General features: G+C 35.4%; 2 protein-coding genes across 8 annotated transcripts in view; both read left to right on the top strand.

Annotated features, from left to right (window-relative positions):
- Positions 1-13,556, top strand: part of lin54 (lin-54 DREAM MuvB core complex component) — a 44,089-nt gene extending 30,533 nt beyond the window's left edge. For both annotated transcript variants that reach the window (XM_062055233.1, XM_062055234.1), the window contains exons 10-14: positions 6,953-7,024; positions 7,093-7,195; positions 7,249-7,386; positions 7,465-7,667; positions 12,561-13,556. In XM_062055233.1, the coding sequence (XP_061911217.1) occupies positions 6,953-7,024; positions 7,093-7,195; positions 7,249-7,386; positions 7,465-7,667; positions 12,561-12,762 (718 nt within the window). In that variant the 3' untranslated portion in view covers positions 12,763-13,556. The remainder of the gene's footprint in view (positions 1-6,952; positions 7,025-7,092; positions 7,196-7,248; positions 7,387-7,464; positions 7,668-12,560) is intronic.
- Positions 13,557-17,408: 3,852 nt separating this feature from the next.
- sec31a (SEC31 homolog A, COPII coat complex component) overlaps positions 17,409-23,320 on the top strand; it is a 55,856-nt gene continuing 49,944 nt past the window's right edge. For 3 of the 6 annotated variants that reach the window (XM_062057372.1, XM_062057373.1, XM_062057371.1), the window contains exon 1: positions 17,411-17,652. The gene's annotated coding sequence lies outside the window, so the exon portion shown is untranslated. Of the gene's footprint in view, positions 17,653-23,320 lie in introns of all 6 variants that reach the window. The other 3 variants (XM_062057375.1, XM_062057376.1, XM_062057374.1) reach the window with 3 other exon arrangements.

Raw genomic sequence — 23,320 nt, 5'->3', positions numbered from 1 at the left:
GACATCAGTGTGTAAAGGATATCACCACATGGGCTCAGGAACACTTCAGAAACCCACTGTCAGTAACTACAGTTGGTCGCTACGTCTGTAAGTGCAAGTTAAAACTCTACTATGCAAAGCCAAAGCCATTTATCAACAACACCCAGAAACGCTTTGCTGGGTGTTGGACTGATGCAAAATGGAAAAGTGTTCTGTGGTCTGATGAGTCCACATTTCAAATTGTGTTGGAAACTGTGGACGACGTGTCCTCCGGAACAAAGAGGAAAAGAACCATCCGGACTGTTCTAGGGTCAAAGTGTAAAAGGCAGCATGTGTGATGGTATGGGGGTGTATTAGTGGCCAAGACATGGGTAACTTACACATCTGTGAAGGCGCCATTAATGCTGAAAGGTACATACAGCTTTTGGAGCAACATATGTTGCCATCCAAGCAACGTTACCATGGACGCCCCTGCTTATTTCAGCAAGACAATGCCAAGCCACGTGTTACATCAACGTGGCTTCATAGTAAAAGAGTGCGGGTACTAGACTGGCCTGCCTGTAGTCCAGACCTGTCTCCCATTGAAAATGTGTGAAGGCTAAAATATGAGAAGGGAGACTGTTGAACAACTTAAGCTCTACATCAAGCAAGAATGGGAAAGAATTCCTCTTCAAAAATGTGTCTCCTCAGTTCCCAAACCTTTACTGAGTGTTGTTAAAAGGAAAGGCCATGTAACACACTGGTAAAAATGCCTTTTTTGCAATGTGTAGCTGTAATTGTGAATTAGTGAAGTGAATTACATTTATATAGCGCTTTTTCTCAAGTGACTCAAAGCGCTTTACATAGTGAAACCCAATATCTAAGTTACATTCAAACCAGTGTGGGTGGCACTGGGAGCAGGTGGGTAAAGTGTCTTGCCCAAGGACACAACGGCAGTGACTAGGATGGCGGAAGCGGGGATCGAACCTGCAACTTTCAAGTTGCTGGCACGGCCGCTCTACCAACCGAGCTATACCGCCCCATTAAATTCTAAGTTAATGATTATTTGCAAAAAAAAAAAAAAAGATTCTCAGTGTGAACATGAAATAATGAATGAATGAAATGAGTTTATTTCGGTTATATAATCAACCAAAATATGTTGTCTTAGCAGTCTATTCAATTGAATATAAGTTGAAAAGGATTTGCAAATCATTGTATTCTCTTTTTATTTACCTTTTACACAACGTGACAACTTCACTGCTTTTGGCTTTTGTACAAATGTTTACATTTAATTATAGATGTCCGATAATATCGGCCTGTCGTTATTATCGGCCGATATATGCGTTAAAATGTAATATCGGAAATTATCGGTATCGGTTTTTTTATTATCGGTATCGTTTTTTGTTTTTTTTATTAATTAAATCAACATAAAAAACACAAGATACACTTACAATTAGTGCACCAACCCAAAAAACCTCCCTCCCCTATTTACACTCATTCACACAAAAGGTTTGTTTCTTTCTGTTAATAATATTCTGGTTCCTACATTATATATCAATATATATCAATACAGTCTGCAAGGGATACAGTACGTAAGCACACATGATTGTGCGTGCTGCTGGTCCACTAATAGTACTAACCTTTAACAGTTAATTTTACTAATTTTCATTCATTACTAGTTTCTATGTAACTGTTTTTATATTGTTGTACTTTCTTTTTTATTCAAGAAAATGTTTTTAATTTATTTATCTTATTTGACTAATTTTTTTAAAAAGTACCTTATCTTCACCATACCTGGTTGTCCAAATTAGGCATAATAATGTGTTAATTCCACGACTGCATATATCGGTTGATATCGGTATCGGTTGATATCGGTATCGGTAATTAAAGAGTTGGACAATATCGGAATATCGGATATCGGCAAAAAGCCATTATCGGACATCCCTAATGTATTTATCTCCTGGCCCTTATTTCCAATATATCATAAAAATATCAAAAATGATCAATATGGACCGATATAAAACACTTATATGGTGATACAGTTTTCGGCCATATCACCCAGCCCTACTTTTGACACACCAGCTGTTTGATTGTAAGCTTCATCTGAGTTTTAGTTCAGTTTGGAGGTCTTGAAATCGGCATGTAAAATTGCTAATGCTAATCGGTAGCATGTATATGGCATAACTCAGAGGTGTCAAAGTCGTTTTCACAGTTATGTTTGGCCCCGGAGGGCCGCTTCTAACAGTGACTACTATTATTACACCATTTTTTTAATGCATTTTATAAGCAGATTTTTTTTTAACTAAACTGTCAAAAAAATATAGTAAATTGCGATAATTTCACCTCAAAATGTAGTGTATATTACTGTAAATGGAAAAACAGTACTGCTGTTTTTATGGTAAAAAAAAAAAAAAGGCAGCTCAGTTGCCAGAATTTTACTGTAAAATTTACATTTGTTTTTTCACCACAAATCAACAAGTGTAGATTTTTGGGTGCATTACTGTAAATGCCAAAACATCACCACAGTTTATTACAGTAAAAAAAAAGTACTGTTTTTTTCCTTTAGAGAAAAATGTTGTAAAAACCACAGTAAATTTCACAATTTGGGGAGGTAATGGGTCCCATTTTTATAGTCTTTGGTATGACTCGGCCGGGGTTTAAACTCACAACATACCCATCTCAGGGCGGACACTCTAACCACAAGGCCACTGAGTAGGTCAACCCACGTAGATAGTACAGTATTTACCGGACCATTTTTATTTAGAGAAAAATTTTGTACATTTCACAATTTGACCATGAAATCTATTGCTACTTTTGCATTGCACAGTTTGATGGATAACTTGCTTTGAAATCATTATTATTTGTATTTATTTATATTTAAAAATGGTTCGATAATATATTTTTGCATAATATACAGTTTATTACAGTAAAAAAAGTACTGTTTTTTTTTTTTATTTAGAGAAAAATGTTGTAAAAACCACAGTAAATTTCACAGTTTGACCCTGAAATCTATTGCTACTTTTGCATTGCACAGTTTGATGGAAAACTTGCTTTGAAGTCATTATTATTAGTGTTTATTTATATTTAAAAAATGCAGTAAAATTACAGTAAAAAAAGTACTGTTTTTTTTTCATTTAGAGAAAAATGTTGCAAATTTCACAATTTGACCATGAAATCTATTGCTACTTTTGCATTGCACAGTTTGATGGATAACATGCTTTGAAGTCATTATTATTAGTATTTATTTATATTTAAAAAATGGTTTGATAATATATTTTTGCATAATATACAGTTTATTACAGTAAAAAAAGTACTGTTTTTTTTTTTCATTTAGAGAAAAATGTTGCAAATTTCACAATTTGACCATGAAATCTATTGCTACTTTTGCATTGCACAGTTTGATGGATAACGTGCTTTGAAGTCATTATTATTAGTATTTATTTATATTTAAAAAATGGTTTGATAATATATTTTTGCATAATATACAGTTTATTACAGTAAAAAAAAGTACTGTTTTTTTTTTATTTAGAGAAAAATGTTGTAAAAACCACAGTAAATTTCACAATTTCACCATGAAATCTATTGCTACTTTTGCATTGCACAGTTTGATGGAAAACTTGCTTTGAAATCATTCTTATTAGTGTTTATTTATATTTAAAAAATGCAGTAAAATGACAGTAAAAAAAGTACTATTTTTTTTCATTTAGAGGAAAATGTTGCAAGTTTCACAATTTGACCATGAAATCTATTGCTACTTTTGCATTGCACAGTTTGATGGATAACGTGCTTTGAAGTCATTATTATTAATATTTATTTATATTTAAAAATGGTTTGATAGTATATTTTTGCATAATATACAGTTTATTACAGTAAAAAAAGTACTGTTTTTTTTTTTATTTAGAGAAAAATGTTGTAAAAACCACAGTAAATTTCACAATTTCACCATGAAATCTATTGCTACTTTTGCATTGCACATTTTGATGGAAAACTTGCTTTGAAGTCATTATTATTAGTGTTTATTTATATTTAAAAAATGCAGTAAAATTACAGTAAAAAAGTACTGTTTTTTTTTCATTTAGAGAAAAATGTTGCAAATTTCACAATTTGACCATGAAATCTATTGCTACTTTTGCATTGCACAGTTTGATGGATAACGTGCTTTGAAGTCATTATTATTAGTATTTATTTATATTTAAAAAACGGTTTGATAATATATTTTTGCATAATATACAGTTTATTACAGTAAAAAAAGTACTGTTTTTTTTTTTATTTAGAGAAAAATGTTGTAAAAACCACAGTAAATTTCACAATTTCACCATGAAATCTATTGCTACTTTTGCATTGCACAGTTTGATGGAAAACTTGCTTTGAAGTCATTATTATTAGTGTTTATTTATATTTAAAAAATGCAGTAAAATTACAGTAAAAAAAGTACTGTTTTTTTTTTCATTTAGAGAAAAATATTGCAAATTTCACAATTTGACCATGAAATCTATTGCTACTTTTGCATTGCACAGTTTGATGGATAACGTGCTTTGAAGTCATTATTATTAGTATTTATTTATATTTAAAAAATGGTTTGATAATATATTTTTGCACAATATACAGTTTATTACAGTAAAAAAAAAGTACTGTTTTTTTTCATTTAGATAAAATTCTTGTAAATTTCACAATTTGACCACAAAATCTATTGCTACTTTTGCATTGCACAGTTTGATGCATAACTTGCTTTGAAATCATTATTATTAGTATTTATTTCTATTTAAAAAATGGTTTGATAATATATTTTTGCATAATATACAGTTTATTACAGTAAAAAAAGTAGTTTGTTTTTTTAATTTAGAGAAAAATTTTGCAAATTTCACAATTTGACCATGAAATCTATTGCTACTTTTGCATTGCACAGTTTGATGGATAACGTGCTTTGAAGTCATTATTATTAGTATTTATTTATATTTAAAAAATGGTTTGATAATATATTTTTGCATAATATACAGTTTATTACAGTAAAAAAAAGTACTGTTTTTTTTTCATTTAGATAAAATTCTTGTAAATTTCACAATTTGACCATGAAATCTATTGCTACTTTTGCATTGCACAGTTTGATGGATAACGTGCTTTGAAGTCATTATTATTAATATTTATTTATATTTAAAAATGGTTTGATAGTATATTTTTGCATAATATACAGTTTATTACAGTAAAAAAAGTACTGTTTTTTTTTTTATTTAGAGAAAAATGTTGTAAAAACCACAGTAAATTTCACAATTTCACCATGAAATCTATTGCTACTTTTGCATTGCACATTTTGATGGAAAACTTGCTTTGAAGTCATTATTATTAGTGTTTATTTATATTTAAAAAATGCAGTAAAATTACAGTAAAAAAGTACTGTTTTTTTTTCATTTAGAGAAAAATGTTGCAAATTTCACAATTTGACCATGAAATCTATTGCTACTTTTGCATTGCACAGTTTGATGGATAACGTGCTTTGAAGTCATTATTATTAGTATTTATTTATATTTAAAAAACGGTTTGATAATATATTTTTGCATAATATACAGTTTATTACAGTAAAAAAAGTACTGTTTTTTTTTTTATTTAGAGAAAAATGTTGTAAAAACCACAGTAAATTTCACAATTTCACCATGAAATCTATTGCTACTTTTGCATTGCACAGTTTGATGGAAAACTTGCTTTGAAGTCATTATTATTAGTGTTTATTTATATTTAAAAAATGCAGTAAAATTACAGTAAAAAAAGTACTGTTTTTTTTTTCATTTAGAGAAAAATATTGCAAATTTCACAATTTGACCATGAAATCTATTGCTACTTTTGCATTGCACAGTTTGATGGATAACGTGCTTTGAAGTCATTATTATTAGTATTTATTTATATTTAAAAAATGGTTTGATAATATATTTTTGCACAATATACAGTTTATTACAGTAAAAAAAAAGTACTGTTTTTTTTCATTTAGATAAAATTCTTGTAAATTTCACAATTTGACCACAAAATCTATTGCTACTTTTGCATTGCACAGTTTGATGCATAACTTGCTTTGAAATCATTATTATTAGTATTTATTTCTATTTAAAAAATGGTTTGATAATATATTTTTGCATAATATACAGTTTATTACAGTAAAAAAAGTAGTTTGTTTTTTTAATTTAGAGAAAAATTTTGCAAATTTCACAATTTGACCATGAAATCTATTGCTACTTTTGCATTGCACAGTTTGATGGATAACGTGCTTTGAAGTCATTATTATTAGTATTTATTTATATTTAAAAAATGGTTTGATAATATATTTTTGCATAATATACAGTTTATTACAGTAAAAAAAAGTACTGTTTTTTTTTCATTTAGATAAAATTCTTGTAAATTTCACAATTTGACCTCAAAATCTATTGCTACTTTTGCATTGCACAGTTTGATGCATAACTTGCTTTGAAATCATTATTATTAGTATTTATTTCTATTTAAAAAATGGTTTGATAATATATTTTTGCATAATATACAGTTTATTACAGTAAAAAAAGTACTTTTTTTATTCATTTAGAGAAAAATGTTGTAAAAACCACATTAAATTTCACAATTTGACCCTGAAATCTATTGCTACTTTTGCATTGCACAGTTTGATGGATAACTTGCTTTGAAATCATTATTATTAGAATATTTATTTCTATATAAAAAATGGTTTGATGATATATTTTTGCATAATTAGACAATATTTAAGTTGACATAATTTGCCATCACATGGAGTACATCTATATTTTTTCTCCCAGAATAGAAAGAAAATACATTTAGTCAGAAAAGTTTCAGTACTTTATTGATACGTATTATTTCCAGGCTTTCGAGGGCCAAATAAAATGAAGTGGCCTTGAGTTTGACACCTGTGGCAAATTAGCATCGAGCTAGCGCATTATGATAAAACACTTATATTATGCTTTTGTCTTGTTCATTTTGTCTCGATGGTGTCGTTGGTGGTCAGCATGTCGGCGGTGGATGCCACCTCCAGGCCGAGGAAACCCTGCAACTGCACCAAGTCCCAGTGTCTGAAACTGTGAGTACGGCCCGGTCCTGATGGGCGTGTGCGGTCCACTCATTGTGTGCGCCAACGCTCTTCTCCAGATACTGCGACTGCTTCGCCAACGGGGAGTTCTGCAACAACTGCAACTGCAACAACTGCTTCAACAACCTGGAGCACGAGTCCGAGCGCTCCAAAGCCATCAAGGTAAGCCGCAGGTTCGGGCCTTTTACTTTCAATAAAGGTGTGGCCGTCTTCAGACGTGTTTGGACCGCAACCCGGAGGCCTTCAAGCCTAAAATCGGGAAGGGCAAGGAGGGAGAGTCGGACCGGCGCCACAGTAAAGGTTGCAACTGCAAGCGCTCGGGTTGTTTGAAGAACTACTGCGAGTGCTACGAGGTGGGTCCTGATTGGTCGCTTTGTCAACCTCCACAAACAACGTAACACCTCCTTCTTCTTCTCCACCTCCCCAACCAGGCCAAGATCATGTGCTCGTCCATCTGCAAGTGTGTGGGCTGTAAGAACTTCGAGGAAAGCCAAGAGAGGAAAACGCTGATGCACCTGGCCGACGCCGCCGAGGTGAGAGTCCAGCAGCAGACGGCCGCCAAGACCAAGCTCTCCTCGCAGATCTCAGACCTGCTCATGAGGACCACGCCCGTCATCTCAAGTGGAGGCGGCAGGTAGGAGACACGCGTACTTGGGACTAAAAGTCCGCCAGCGAGCGAAGTCATATTTAGAACTATGGCTGGCAGACGATTAAAATGTTTAATCACATTTGATCCGTGGTTAACTTGTAATAAATCAGTTTCAAGTTTTTAATGCTAACAAACTTAAGTTAAAGTAGCAATGATTGTCACACACACACACTAGGTGTGGTGAAATTAACCTCTGCATTTGACCCATCCCCCTTTTCACCCCCTGGGAGGTGAGGGGAGCAGTGAGCAGCAGCGGTGGCCGCGCCCGGGAATCATTTTTGGTGATTTAACCCCCAATTCCAACCCTTGATGCTGAGTGTGAACATGAAGTATCTTGTCTTTGCAGTCTATTCAATTGAATATAAGTTGAAAATGATTTGCAAATCATTGTATTATTTTTTTATTTACCATTTACACAACGTAACAACTTCACTGCTTTTGTTCAAATGTTTACATTTAATGTAATTATCTCCTGGCCCTTATTTCCAATATGTCATAAAAATGATCAATATCGACCGATATAAAACACTTATATCGTGATACAGTTTTCGGCAATACCAGTAGGAGTAGTAAGTACACAGGAACACATTTATACTTACTATTATTACTCAGTAGGACTAGAAAGTACACTGTAACACATTTGTACTTACTACTCCTACTGCGTGATACTAGTAAGTACAAAGGAACACATTTGTACTTACGACTATTACCCAGTAGAAGTAGTAAGAACACTATAGTACACAGGAACACATGTGCACTTACTATTATTACTCAGTAGGAGTAGTAAGAACACTATAGTACACAGGAACATATGTGCACTTACTACTATTACTCAGTAGGAGTAGTAAGTACACTATAGTACACAGGAACATTTGTGCACTTACTACTATTACTCAGTAGGAGTAGTAAGAACACTATAGTACACAGGAACACATGTGCACTTACTACTATTACTCAGTAGGAGTAGTAAGTACACAGGAACATATTTGTACTTACTATTATTACTCAGTAGGAGTAGTAAGAACACTATAGTACACAGGAACACATGTGCACTTACTATTATTACTTAGTAGGAGTAGTAAGAACACTATAGTACACAGGAACATATGTGCACTTACTACTATTACTCAGTAGGAGTAGTAAGAACACTATAGTACACAGGAACACATGTGCACTTACTACTATTACTCAGTAGGAGTAGTAAGTACACTATAGTACACAGGAACATATGTGCACTTACTACTATTAGTCAGTAGGAGTAGTAAGAACACTATTGTACACAGGAACACATGTGCACTTACTACTATTACTCAGTAGGAGTAGTAAGTACACAGGAACATATTTGTACTTACTATTATTACTCAGTAGGAGTAGTAAGAACACTATAGTACACAGGAACACATGTGCACTTACTATTATTACTCAGTAGGAGTAGTAAGAACACTATAGTACACAGGAACATATGTGCACTTACTACTATTACTCAGTAGGAGTAGTAAGAACACTATAGTACACAGGAACACATGTGCACTTACTACTATTACTCAGTAGGAGTAGTAAGTACACTATAGTACACAGGAACCTATGTGCACTTACTACTATTAGTCAGTAGGAGTAGTAAGAACACTATAGTACACAGGAACACATGTGCACTTACTACTATTACTCAGTAGGAGTAGTAAGTACACAGGAACATATTTGTACTTACTATTATTACTCAGTAGGAGTAGTAAGAACACTATAGTACACAGGAACACATGTGCACTTACTATTATTACTTAGTAGGAGTAGTAAGAACACTATTGTACACAGGAACATATGTGCACTTACTACTATTACTCAGTAGGAGTAGTAAGAACACTATAGTACACAGGAACACATGTGCACTTACTACTATTACTCAGTAGGAGTAGTAAGTACACTATAGTACACAGGAACATATGTGCACTTACTACTATTAGTCAGTAGGAGTAGTAAGAACACTATAGTACACAGGAACACATGTGCACTTACTACTATTACTCAGTAGGAGTAGTAAGTACACAGGAACATATTTGTACTTACTATTATTACTCAGTAGGTGTAGTAAGAACACTATAGTACACAGGAACACATGTGGGACGGCATGGCGTAGTGGGTAGAGCGCCCGTGTCAGAAACCTGAGGGTCGCAGGTTCGCTCCCCGCCTCTTACCATGCCGTTGTGTCCTTGGGCCCCCGGTGCCGCTCACACCGGTGAATGAATGTGGAATGAATGATAGGTGGTGGTCGGAGGGGCCGTAGGCGCAAATTGGCAGCCACGCTTCCGTCAGTTTACCCCAGGGCAGCTGTGGCTACGAAAGTAGCTTACCACCACCAGGTGTGAATGAAAGATGGGTTTTTAACATGTAAAGCAACTTTGGGTACTTAGAAAAGCGCTATATAAATCCCAGGTATTATTATTATTATTATGTGCACTTACTATTACTCAGTAGTAGGGATGTCCGATAATGGCTTTTTTTACCGATATCCGATATTCCGATATTGTCCAACTCTTAATTACTGATACCGATATCAACCGATACCGATATATAGTCGTGGAATTAACACATTATTATGCCTAATTTGGACAACCAGGTCAATAAGGTCCTTTTTAAAATTATTTATAAAATAATATAAATAAATTAAAAACATTTTCTTGAATAAAAAAGAAAGTAAAACAATATAAAAACAGTTACATAGAAACTAGTAATTAATGAAAATGAGTAAAATTAACTGTTAAAGGTTAGTACTATTAGTGGACCAGCAGCACGCACAATCATGTGTGCTTACGGACTGTATCCCTTGCAGACTGTATTGATACATATTGATATATAATGTAGGAACCAGAATATTAATAACAGAAAGAAACAACCCTTTTGTGTAAATGGGGGAGGGAGGTTTTTTGGGGTGGTGCACTAATTGTAAGTGTATCTTGTGTTTTTTATGTTGATTTAATTTAAAAAAAAACAAAAAAAAACGATACCGATAATAAAAAAAAACGATACCGATAATTTCCGATATTACATTTTAAAGTATTTATCGGCCATCTCTACTCAGTAGAAGTAGTAAGTACACAGGAACATATTTGTACTTACTATTATTACTCAGCAGGAGTAGTAAGAACACTATAGTACAAAGGAACACATGTGCACTTACTACTATTACTCAGTAGGAGTAGTAAGTACCGTATTTTTCGGAGTATAAGTCGCACCGGCCGAAAATGCATAATAAAGAAGGAAAATAACATATATAAGTCGCACTGGTGTATAAGTCGCATTTTTTGGGGAAATGTATTTGATAGAAGCCAACACCAAGAATAGACATTTGAAAGGCAATTTATAATAAATAAGGAATAGTGAACAACAGGCTGAATAAGTGTACGTTATATGAGGCATAAATAACCAACTGAGAACATGCCTGGTATGTTAACGTAACATATTATGGTAAGAGTCATTCAAATAACTATAACATATAGAACATGCTATACGTTTACCAAACAATCTGTCACTCCTAATCGCTAAATCCCATGAAATATTATACGTCTAGTCTCTTACGTGAATGAGCTCAATAATATTATTTGATATTTTACGCTAATGTGTTAATCATTTCACACATAAGTCGCTCTTGAGTATAAGTCGCACCCCCGGCCAAACTATGAAAAAAACTGCGGCTTATAGTCCGAAAAAATACGATACACAGGAACATATTTGCACTGCTATTATTACTCGGTAGGAGTAGAAAGTACACTGGAACACATTTGTACTTACTACTCCTACTGCTTGATAGTGGTAAGCAGTGTTTCCCATAAACTGCCAAGATACCTGTGGCGGTGGGGGCGTGGCTATGGGCGTGGTCACCATGACATCATCGAGTAGTTTGCATAATTTACTACAATGATATGATTTTCTCTAAAAAGGCTCAAAAAATGTATACTTACTAATTAGTAATAACAGTTTTGTTTTAAACGTCCATCCATCCATCCATTTTACAATATAATTACAACACTTTATGTACATATTTATATACAGATTTGAACAATAAGTTATTCACTGAAATATATTTATTAATTGTGGTTCTTACAAAAAATATATCTTATAAAATATAAAAGCTAAAATGTCCCTTAAAGCTCTGCCCCTTTAATTAGTGCATACTAAATAATTTAACTTTAGCCTACTACTACAACCATATTATTTACCAGCAACATAAAGTGAAACAGAGGCAGAGGTGTCCTGCCACAGTCAGTAACAAATAAACAGAAAACAGTAGTGGTCAAATACAAATAAGGCAACAAGAGAAGTATCCTACACTTCTCTTTTGTAAAGTAAATCTGAACAGCCTATATGGGCATCTACATCAAATATATGATTTGCCTGAGAAGCTGGACAGGACAAAAAAAAAAAAAATTTTTTTTTTTAAAATTTGTGGCGGACGTAATTCTTTCGTGGCGGGCCGCCACAAATAAATGAATGTGTGGGAAACACTGGTAAGTACAAAGGAACACATTTGTACACAACCGACAAGAGGAGCGACGACAGAGTCACAAGGCATAGAAGGGGGCGGGGGCAGAGGGAGGAGGGCCGGGGGCGGAGCTGCAGTTTGTATAAGTCCACAGCAAATCCCTCCTTCTTTTCAGGCTGGTTTGTTGGCTTTTGAACCCATATTGAATACAAAAAGTAATGGACTGCGTAAACGGGACGTAACGCAAGGGGGCTCGGCCTCTCCAAAACGGCCGCTTCCTGTGTATACTGCACAGGAAGTGATGTAAAAAAAAAAAAAAAAAAACGTGCCTGTGTTAAGTCGCTATCATCGTGTTAACTTTGATGGTTAACACAGCCTCCGTTTTGTTTTCTTCCCTCCAGGCTCCCGTACACGTTTGTGACGAAGGAGGTGTTGGAGGCCACGTGCGAGTGTCTCCTGGAGCAGGCCAAGTTGGCGGAGGAGACCCGGCAGCCTCACGTGGAGGCCGAGCGCATGATCCTGGAGGAGTTCGGACACTGTCTCATGAGGATAATCAACTCGGCGGGCAAAGCCAAATCGGACCGTGCCTCCGTCAACAGCTAGGCGGCGAGCTCTTCCCTCAGCCACGCCAAAACATGTCGCATCCTCTCGTGCCGGGTGATGTGGGGCCGGGTGGAGCAAACAGGTCGCCTTACCACCCCCCCCCCCCCCAACCCCGGCAGGAACAATGGCGGGACACCGGACGCCTGAAAGAGAGACAATAGACGGAATATTCAAAACAGAAACAGAAGGACGGCGCCGTCTGCCTCTCCAGGTCGCTCACCTGAGCATCGCCGCCATCCATGGACACACTTTTATCCCCCTTTTATACTGTTTTGCTTTCTTTTTTTCCTATCTGACGAAAAAAAAAGGGTTTCATATGGTATATTTGTGCTCCGAGTAGACAAACAGAACATGTATCTTTTGATATTTATTTTGTATTTGTAATTAGTGTTCAGTGCTAATCTTGTGATTCTCCCCATAATAATAATAATAATAATAGCAATTACGATTAACCAAGGCTAGGCTACACTGATTGGAAATAAACACACACACACTCAAAGAAATCCACAAGAGGCAAGAGGGCAACCAGGAAGTAGAAAAGCAGTTTTAAATTAAATCTATTTGTGTTTGTTTTTTACATGGAAGAATGTGAGAGAAAAGCATTTTTAACAGCTTCTCAAACATTTTCGAGAATCGAAATAACACATGAATCTTTTATTGATCTTCTGTCAAATCAAAATCATTACATATATTAAGTATCGTTCCCCAAAACATTTTGGGAAGCCTCTTGAAAATTGTGTACAGTTAATTGTACAAAAATAAAGCTTTTTAGCTATGTATTTAATTGAAATGCATATATAGTTTGTATTTATAGCTCCACTCTTCACGTGTCATGATCACTTCCGGCCTGTGGGGGGCACTGTGGGATGACATCTCGCTGATGTCTCAATGGGCGACGAAAGAAAAAAAGGAAAACTGTCAATATTGAGAAGGGAATTGTTTATGTGTGTTTTTTTTAACAGCGAATAATCAAGTTGTGAAATACATTTAAGGCTTTTTGAGACCCGAGTGAAATATGCAGATTAAACTGTAGAAGAAGAAGGCAAAACAAAAAGCGGAAGTAAGCAGGTAGGGAGGAGCACCCTGCTGCCGGCACAAAAAGTAAGTTTTTTTTTTATTTGTTAGTTTTACTGTAATTTGCTGTTTGTAGTTAAATTTTTAACGCTTTGTTACATTAGTCCAAGTTTTGTTTATTAGAAACATACAGGTGAGATATGCAGATTAAACTGTAGAAGAAGGCGGCGAAACAAAAAGCGTAAGTAAGCAGGTTGGGAGGAGCACCCTGCTGCCAGCACAAAATGTAATTTTTTTTTTTAAATTTGTTTTACTGTAGTTTGCTGTTTGTAGTTAAATTTTTAACACTTTGTTACATTAGTCCAAGTTTTGTTTATTAGAAACATACAGGGGAGATATGCAGATTAAACTGTAGAAGAAGGCGGCGAAACAAAAAGCGGAAGTAAGCAGGTTGGGAGGAGCACCCTGCTGCCGGCACAAAAAGTAAGTTTTTTTGTTGTTAGTTTTACTGTAGTTAGTTTTAACGCTTTGTTACATTAGTTCAAGTTTTGTTTATTAGAAACATACAGGTGAGATATGCAGATTAAACTGTAGAAGAAGAAGGCGAAACAAAAAGCGGAAGTAAGCAGGTTGGGAGGAGCACCCTGCTGCCGGCACAAAAAGTAAGTTTTGTTTTTGGTTTTGTTAGTTTTACTGTAGTTTGCTGTTTGTAGTTAATTTTTTAACGCTTTGTTACATTAGTCCAAGTTTTGTTTATTGGAAACATACAGGTGAGATATGCAGATTAAACTGTAGAAGAAGGCGGCGAAACAAAAAGCGGAAGTAAGCAGGTAGGGAGGGGCACCCTGCTGCCGGCACAAAAAGTAATTTTTTTTTTTTTTGTTAGTTTTACTGTAGTTTGCTGTTTGTAGTTAAATTTTTAACGCTTTGTTACATTAGTCCAAGTTTTGTTTATTAGAAACATACAGGTGAGATATGCAGATTAAACTGTAGAAGAAGAAGGCGAAACAAAAAGCGGAAGTAAGCAGGTTGGGAGGAGCACCCTGCTGCCGGCACAAAAAGTAAGTTTTTTTGTTGTTAGTTTTACTGTAATTTGCTGTTTGTAGTTACATTTTTAACGCTTTGTTACATTAGTCCAAGTTTTGATTATTGGAAACATACAGGTGAGATATGCAGATTAAACTGTAGAAGAAGAAGGCAAAACAAAAAGCGGAAGTAAGCAGGTTGGGAGGAGCACCCTGCTGCCGGCACAAAAAGTAAGTTTTTTTTTGTTTTGTTAGTTTTACTGTAGTTTGCTGTTTGTAGTTAATTTTTTAACGCTTTGTTACATTAGTCCAAGTTTTGTTTATTGGAAACATACAGGTGAGATATGCAGATTAAACTGTAGAAGAAGGCGGCGAAACAAAAAGCGGAAGTAAGCAGGTAGGGAGGAGCACCCTGCTGCCGGCACAAAAAGTAAGTTTTTTTTATTTTTTATTCGTTCGTTCGTTTTACTGTAATTTGCTGTTTGAAGTAAAACTGTTAACGTGTGTATTAGTCCAGGTTTTGTTTATTAGAAACATAGAGGTTTAAGACCCCAGTGAGATATGCAGATTAAACCCTAAAAGAAGAAGACGAAACCGGAAGCGAAAGTAAGCTGGTTGGGAAGAGCATAGACATGTACTAAGTAGACGCAGCATTGGCTGCTGTGACGCGAGAAATTGGGCCGCCATCTTGAAGTGGTGACGAGGAGCCTAAACTGACAGTTGACAGGTAGAAAACAAAGATGGTGTTCAGCGTTTTCCTGCTCAAATGAGCGGACTGTTGAAAATAGGAATCGGGGGATTACTTTTCACAAGTAAGATTTAACATTAACGTACTATTGGTTGTATTTTGTGAAAATAATATTACCACAGAGTTGAGAAGGAGCAAAGATCTTCAATACTAACATGGTTGGGTAAGACAGAATTTGCTTTTATTCTGAATCCAGTGAAACAGATTGGTGGTTTTAGCTGATATAAAGACTTTCAGGTGTTCATATATGTTTATGTTGAAGTATTTGACAGACACTTTTATCCAAAGCGACGTACATAAAACATACATATAAAACAATCATTGTAAACATGATCATTTAAGGGAAGAATGTAATAGAAAATATCAATACAAAGTGTCAAGACAGAATAAACTCTGCTGCTGCAGCAACAGAGATACAGTCTATAGTAGTGATGGGTCCGGCAACACCGATGCATCGACGCATGCGTCGAGCTCATAGAGCAAAACCCTGTGTCGGTGCGCGTACCGCTTTTAGAAAGTCATGTGACCGATCATGAGCTGTTTCAGTCATGTGACCGATACGCGAACTGTGTCTGCGCGCCAAACTGTGTTTATAAGGAAGCGCATCTGTCAACGAGATGCTACTGCCAACAGAATCGCCGCACTTCTGTCGTTGGTCATTTCTAATTTATTGTCGTCGGAGATCATGGAGCAGCCTCAGGCAAAAAGAAAGATTTCCGCCGTGTGGGAATATTTTGATCATATATCGGGAAAAAAATGTATTTGTTAATTTCCTTGTCGTTTCATCCTGTTCTCTCAAAGTTTCCACTTGATCTATTATAATTCAAAATCTCTTCAAAATGATTCTTAGTTTACTATTCATATTTTCTGCAGGTTAAATGTCGCATTTGTACGACAGAATTGTTGTACATTAAAAAATACACCTCAATGCTGTCAGCCGGAGAAATAACTAAGAAGAGAAATCGTCTACAATTTAATACGTTGGAAAAACAGTTTTTTTTAAATAAAAATGTGTAAAAAAAACAAACTAATTCCTAGTCCACAAGCATCCTCATTCACAACATATTCTCTTATATTTCCATGTTATGATACATGTTCACATTATTTATTGACTGTATCTAAAAAATATTAAAATGTATTTTTATTTAAATGAAGGCATGAAATAATCCTAAATGAAATACAATGACTTGGTTTATATTATTGTACATACTAGGTCATAAAATCAGTGTCAGTTGAGTCGGTCCATAGGTTGCCTGTAGGGATTTTTAATGTCCAGTAGATGTCAGTATTTAGTGACACAGTATCGACACAGTATCAATACAGTTTTGCAATGTGTCGAAACGCTTCATGACGCCTCATCAACCCATCACTAGTCTATAGGTATATAGATATCTAATGTATTCATCCATTGTTTATGTAGGATATGCGCATGTGTATATAACCTAATCATATTGTTTCTTCAATTTAAAAATAGCTGATTGTTTTTTCCCCCCTTCTCTGGGATTATATTCCCAGTTTTGATCTCGGACGTCTGGTCACTTGTAGCGTGTAAGTATATTCTGTTACTGTTAAGCAAACTGTGAATAATAAAACATGTGTCCTTTATCATAGCTACACGTATGACAAAAAAGCGTGTGAAAATCAGTGGTATTCAGTGAGGTAAGATGAATTAAATGCGCTGACAGTTCATTGCTCCTGCCAAATGAATTGCACTGAGTGGAGCGGATCACCACTCCAAGATGGCGGCCCCGCGTCTCGTCAGCGCCAGTAGGCAGTAGCGCTCCATGCTGCGTACCCTTAGAAGATGTCTACGGCCGCAGCCACGTATAGCATGTTATGCTAGCGAGAAGGACCTTGTACCGGAAGTGGTTCTTCTTCGTGGGTGGAGGCCTGCGCCGCCGCCGAGTGCCACGTTGCTGGAGCCCAGTGGGGACGTGGAAACTCTCAGTCAGTGCCGGGTGGGCCGGTGGTGTTACTTACCTCCTTTTGCCTGCTTTTGTGCCCCGTTAGTCGTTGAAAAGAAGGATTTCTGCTCCGTTTTTGTTTTTTTAATATATCTTTTTTTGTATCCAGTGTGTGCGTGTATGTGTCAGGACGAGCAAGGTAGGCAACGAAGAATCAATAAGCTAGGCTACATATGATGCATTAATACACCTGTCAATCAATAATCAACACGTCATTATTGTCGCCCGCGGAAATTAAGTGTGATTTTATTTTGACGTCATTTGGCGCCGCTGTGCACTTTGATGTACAGCTGTTAGCTTGATGCTACGTGCTAGCTTTTATTTTATGACACTTTCCTTTTATTGCGTGTCAGAATATCTTTCCAATCCTCACCCATAATGTGCACAACGAGGAGAAATATGACCTCAGGGAAAATGTACACATTGTTGACATATTTTCATTTTCTCATTACATGTCTGAAAAGGAGTAGGAAGAAATAAGCTCCATTTCTTTCTACTCCTTTTCAGACATGTAATAACTGACTTAACTATTTATTAATGAAATCTCTTGTGTTTATTATTCGTCGATTTAAAAGGGGCCGTGCCAGCAACTCGAGGGTTCTGGGTTCGATCCCCGCTTCTGCCATCCTAGTCACTGCCGTTGTGTCCTTGGGCAAGACACTTTACCCACCTGCTCCCAGTGCCACCCACACTGCTTTAAATGGAACTTAGATATTGGGTTTCACTATGTAAAGCGCTTTGAGTCACTAGAGAAAAGCGCTATTTAAATATAATTCACTTCACTAAATGGTGTTACAAATTAAGAACAGGAAGTAAACAAATGTGCTCAATTGCTATGAAGTGAAAAAAGAGTAGGAAGAAATCGAGCTTATTTATTCCTACCCTTTTTCCACTGCTTTAAATGTAACTTAGATATTGGGTTTCACTATGTAAAAGCGCTTTACATAGAGAAAAGCGCTATATAAATATATTTCACTTCACTAAATGGTGTCGCATATTAAGAACAGGAAGTAAACAAATGTGTTCAATTGTTATGAAGTGGAAAAGGAGTGGGAAGAAATCGAGCTTATTTATTCCTACCCCTTTTATATTGGGTTTCACTATGTAAAGCGCTTTGAGTCACAAGAGAAAAGCGCTATATAAATATAATTCACTTTACTAAATGGTGTTACAAATTAAGAACAGGAAGTAAACAAATGTTCTCAATTGTTATGAAGTGGAAAAGGGGTAAGAATAAATAAGCTTGATTTCTTCCTACTCCTTTTTCACTGCTTTAAATGTAACTCAGATATTGAGTTTCACTATGTAAAAGTGCTTTGAGTCACTAGAGAAAAGCGCTATATAAATATAATTCACTTCACTAAAAGGTGTCACAAATTAAGAACAGGAAGTAAACAAATGTGTTCAATTGTTATGAAGTGGAAAAGGAGTGGGAAGAAATCGAGCTTATTTATTCCTACCCCTTAGATATTGGGTTTCACTATGTAAAGCGCTTTGAGTCACTAGAGAAAAGCGCTATATAAATATAATTCACTTCATTAAATGGTGTTACAAATTAAGAACAGGAAATAAACAAATGTGTTCAATTGTTATGAAGTGGAAAAGGAGTAGGAAGAAATTAAGCTTATTTATTCCTACCCCTTAGGTATTGGGTTTCACTATGTAAAGCGCTTTGAGTCACGAGAGAAAAGCGCTATATAAATATAATTCACTTCACTAAATGGTGTTACAAATTAAGAACAGGAAGTAAACAAATGTGTTCAATTGTTATGAAGTGGAAAAAGAGTAGGAAGAAATCGAGCTTATTTATTCCTACCCTTTTTCCACTGCTTTAAATGTAACTTAGATATTGGGTTTCACTATGTAAAAGCGCTTTACATAGAGAAAAGCGCTATATAAATATAAGTCACTTCACTAAATGGTGTCACAAATTAAGAACAGGAAGTACACAAATGTGTTCAAATGTTATGAAGTGGAAAAGGAGTGGGAAGAAATCGAGCTTATTTATTCCTACCCCTTAGATATTGGGTTTCACTATGTAAAGCGCTTTGAGTCACTAGAGAAAAGCGCTATATAAATATAATTCACTTCACTAAATGGTGTTACAAATTAAGAACAGGAAGTAAACAAATGTGCTCAATTGTTATGAAGTGGAAAAGGGGTAAGAATAAATAAGCTTGATTTCTTCCTACTCCTTTTTCACTGCTTTAAATGTAACTCAGATATTGAGTTTCACTATGTAAAAGTGCTTTGAGTCACTAGAGAAAAGCGCTATATAAATATAATTCACTTCACTAAAAGGTGTTACAAATTAAGAACAGGAAGTAAACAAATGTGTTCAAATGTTATGAAGTGGAAAAGGAGTGGGAAGAAATCGAGCTTATTTATTCGTACCCCTTAGATATTGGGTTTCACTATGTAAAGCGCTTTGAGTCACTAGAGAAAAGCGCTATATAAATATAATTCACTTCACTAAATGGTGTTGCAAATTAAGAACAGGAAGTAAACAAACGTTTTCAATTGTTATGAAGTGGAAAAGGGGTAGGAATAAATAAGCTTGATATCTTCCTACTCCTTTTTCACTGCTTTAAATGTAACTCAGATATTGAGTTTCACTATGTAAAAGCGCTTTGAGTCACTAGAGAAAAGTGCTATATAAATATAATTCACTTCACTAAAAGGTGTTACAAATTAAGAACAGGAAGTAAACAAATGTGTTCAATTGTTATGAAGTGGAAAAGGAGTGGGAAGAAATTGAACTTATTTATTCCTACCCCTGAGATATTGGGTTTCACTATGTAAAGCGCTTTGAGTCACGAGAGAAAAACGCTATATAAATATAATTCACATCAATGGTGTTAGAAATTAAGAACAGGAAGTAAACAAACGTGTTCAATTGTTATGAAGTGGAAAAGGGGTAGGAATAAATAAGCTTGATATCTTCCTACTCCTTTTTCACTGCTTTAAATGTAACTCAGATATTGAGTTTCACTATGTAAAAGCGCTTTGAGTCACTAGAGAAAAGCGCTATATAAATATAATTCACTTCACTAAAAGGTGTTACAAATTAAGAGCAGGAAGTAAACAAATGTGTTCAATTGTTATGAAGTGGAAAAGGAGTGGGAAGAAATTGAACTTATTTATTCCTACCCCTGAGATATTGGGTTTCACTATGTAAAGCGCTTTGAGTCACGAGAGAAAAGCGCTATATAAATATAATTCACATCAATGGTGTTAGAAATTAAGAACAGGAAGTAAACAAACGTGTTCAATTGTTATGAAGTGGAAAAGGGGTAGGAATAAATAAGCTTGATATCTTCCTACTCCTTTTTCACTGCTTTAAATGTAACTCAGATATTGAGTTTCACTATGTAAAAGCGCTTTGAGTCACTAGAGAAAAGCGCTATATAAATATAATTCACTTCACTAAATGGTGTTACAAATTAAGAACAGGAAGTAAACAAATGTGTTCAATTGTTATGAAGTGAAAAAGGAGTGGGAAGAAATTTAACTTATTTATTCCTACCCCTGAGATATTGGGTTTCACTATGTAAAGCGCTTTGAGTCACGAGAGAAAAGCGCTATATAAATATAATTCACATCAATGGTGTTAGAAATTAAGAACAGGAAGTAAACAAACGTGTTCAATTGTTATGAAGTGGAAAAGGGTTAGGAATAAATAAGATCGATTTCTTCCTGCTCCTTTTCCACTTCATAACCATTGAACACATTTGTTTACTTCCTGTTCTTAATTTGCAACACCATTTAGTGAAATGAATTATATTTATATAGCGCTTTTCTCCAGTGACTCAAAGCGCTTTACATAGAGAAAAGCGCTATATAAATATAATTCACTTCACTAAATGGTGTCGCAAATTAAGAACAGGAAGTAAACAAAAGTGCTCAATTGTTATGAAGTGGAAAAGGAGTAGGAAGAAATCGAGCTTATTTATTCTATATTGGGTTTCACTCTGTTAAAGCGCTTTGAGTCACAAGAGAAAAGCGCTATATAAATATAATTAACTTCACTAAATGGTGTTACAAATTAAGAACAGGAAGTAAACAAACGTGTTCAATGGTTATGAAGTGGAAAAGGCGTAGGAATAAATAAGCTCGATTTCTTCCTACTCCCTTTCCACTTCATAACAATTGAGCACATTTGTTTACTTCCTGTTCTTAATTTGCAGCACCATTTAGTGAAGTGAATTATATTTATATAGCGCTTTTCTCTAGTGACTCAAAGCGCTTTACATAGAGAAAAGCGCTATATAAATATAATTCCCTTCACTAAATGGTGTTGCAAATCAAGAACAGGAAGTAAACAAATGTGCTAAATTGTTCTAAAGTGGAAAAGGAGTAGGAAGATATCAAGCTTATTTCTTCCTGCTCCTTTTCCACTTCATAACAATTGAGCACATTTGTTTACTTCCTGTTCTTGATTTGTAACACAATTTAGTGAAGGGAATTATATTTATATAGCGCTTTTCTCTTAAACCCAATATCAAAGTTCCATTTAAAGCAGTGTGGGTGGCACTGGGCGCAGGTGGGTAAAGTGTCTTGCCCAAGGACACAACGGCAGTGACTATGACTTTACCGTGATTTTGATTAACGTGGACCCCGACTTAAACAAGTTGAAGAAGTCATTGGGGTGTTACCATTTAGTGGTCAATTGTACGGAACATGTACCGTACTGTGCAATCTACTAATAAAAGTTTCAATCAAACTAGGATGGCAGAAGCGGGGATCGAACCTGGAACCCTCAAGTTGCTGGCACGGCCACTCTACCGACCGAGCTAGACCGCCCCTTTAAATCAATGAATAATAAATACAAGAGATTTCATAAATAAATAGTTAAGTCAGTTACGATTCACATGAAGTTTTAGTAAGGTTTTCAGGATTAATCCTCCCTTTACTTTGTAAACACTCAACTGGATCACATATATAGTTTATTAATCGTTTCATGATGTAATTCCACACACTGTTATGCAAAAGGTCTTAAGTGTTGTCCGTGCATACAGATGTTTAAAGTTAGATTTCTCTACAAGGTTATATTTCCCTTATTTTGCTAATAACAATCGTACATTCAGTTTGCTCTATGCATCATTTTGCAGAGGTGTGGACTCGAGTCACATGACTTGGACTCGAGTCAGACTCGAGTCATGAATTTGATGACTTTAGACTCGACTTGACAAAATGTAAAGAGACTTGCAACTCGACTTAGACTTTAACATCAATGACTTGTGACTTCACTTGGACTTGAGCCTTTTGACTTGACATGACTTGCTACTTTCCCCAAAACCTAAAGCTTTAAAAGTTATTTGGGAGCGCTCCGTATCTTTCATTTTATACGTCTGTGTCTATCAGCGTGTGTGCTGCGTGTCAGCGTGTGTGCGCTCAGTACAACAGCCAATCAAATTAGATCTACATTGTTTTCATCACACAGCATTCATCCAATCAAATTGCAGGACAACCAATGAACAAGAGTTGTCAAACAACGCGCCAGTGAGAAAGATTTATACCAAAGTTGGTTTCGTTCGGGTATAAAAACTACGACTTGGTCAACGAATTGCCGTATGCAAATCACGCAGTTGGAATATTACAGACGGAGACGCAACACCTTCCAACTTCGTTCGACATTTGAAGTTGCCCAAAGAAGGGTAAGTTTTGAATGTAAGCTAACGTTTATTGGCTAAGTAACATGACTTTTATTTGCTGTGTAGTTAAATCAGTGAGGCTGTAAACTCACTGCTAACGTCATAACCATAGACATCTTATAAGGGTACACAGCATCGAGCGCTACTGCCTAC

Source organism: Entelurus aequoreus, linkage group LG08 (genome assembly GCF_033978785.1).
Source record: "Entelurus aequoreus isolate RoL-2023_Sb linkage group LG08, RoL_Eaeq_v1.1, whole genome shotgun sequence".
In the NCBI taxonomy this organism is placed as follows: domain Eukaryota; kingdom Metazoa; phylum Chordata; class Actinopteri; order Syngnathiformes; family Syngnathidae; genus Entelurus; species Entelurus aequoreus.
Note: the sequence above shows the minus strand (reverse complement) of the source record. Positions and strands in the feature narration are given on the sequence as shown.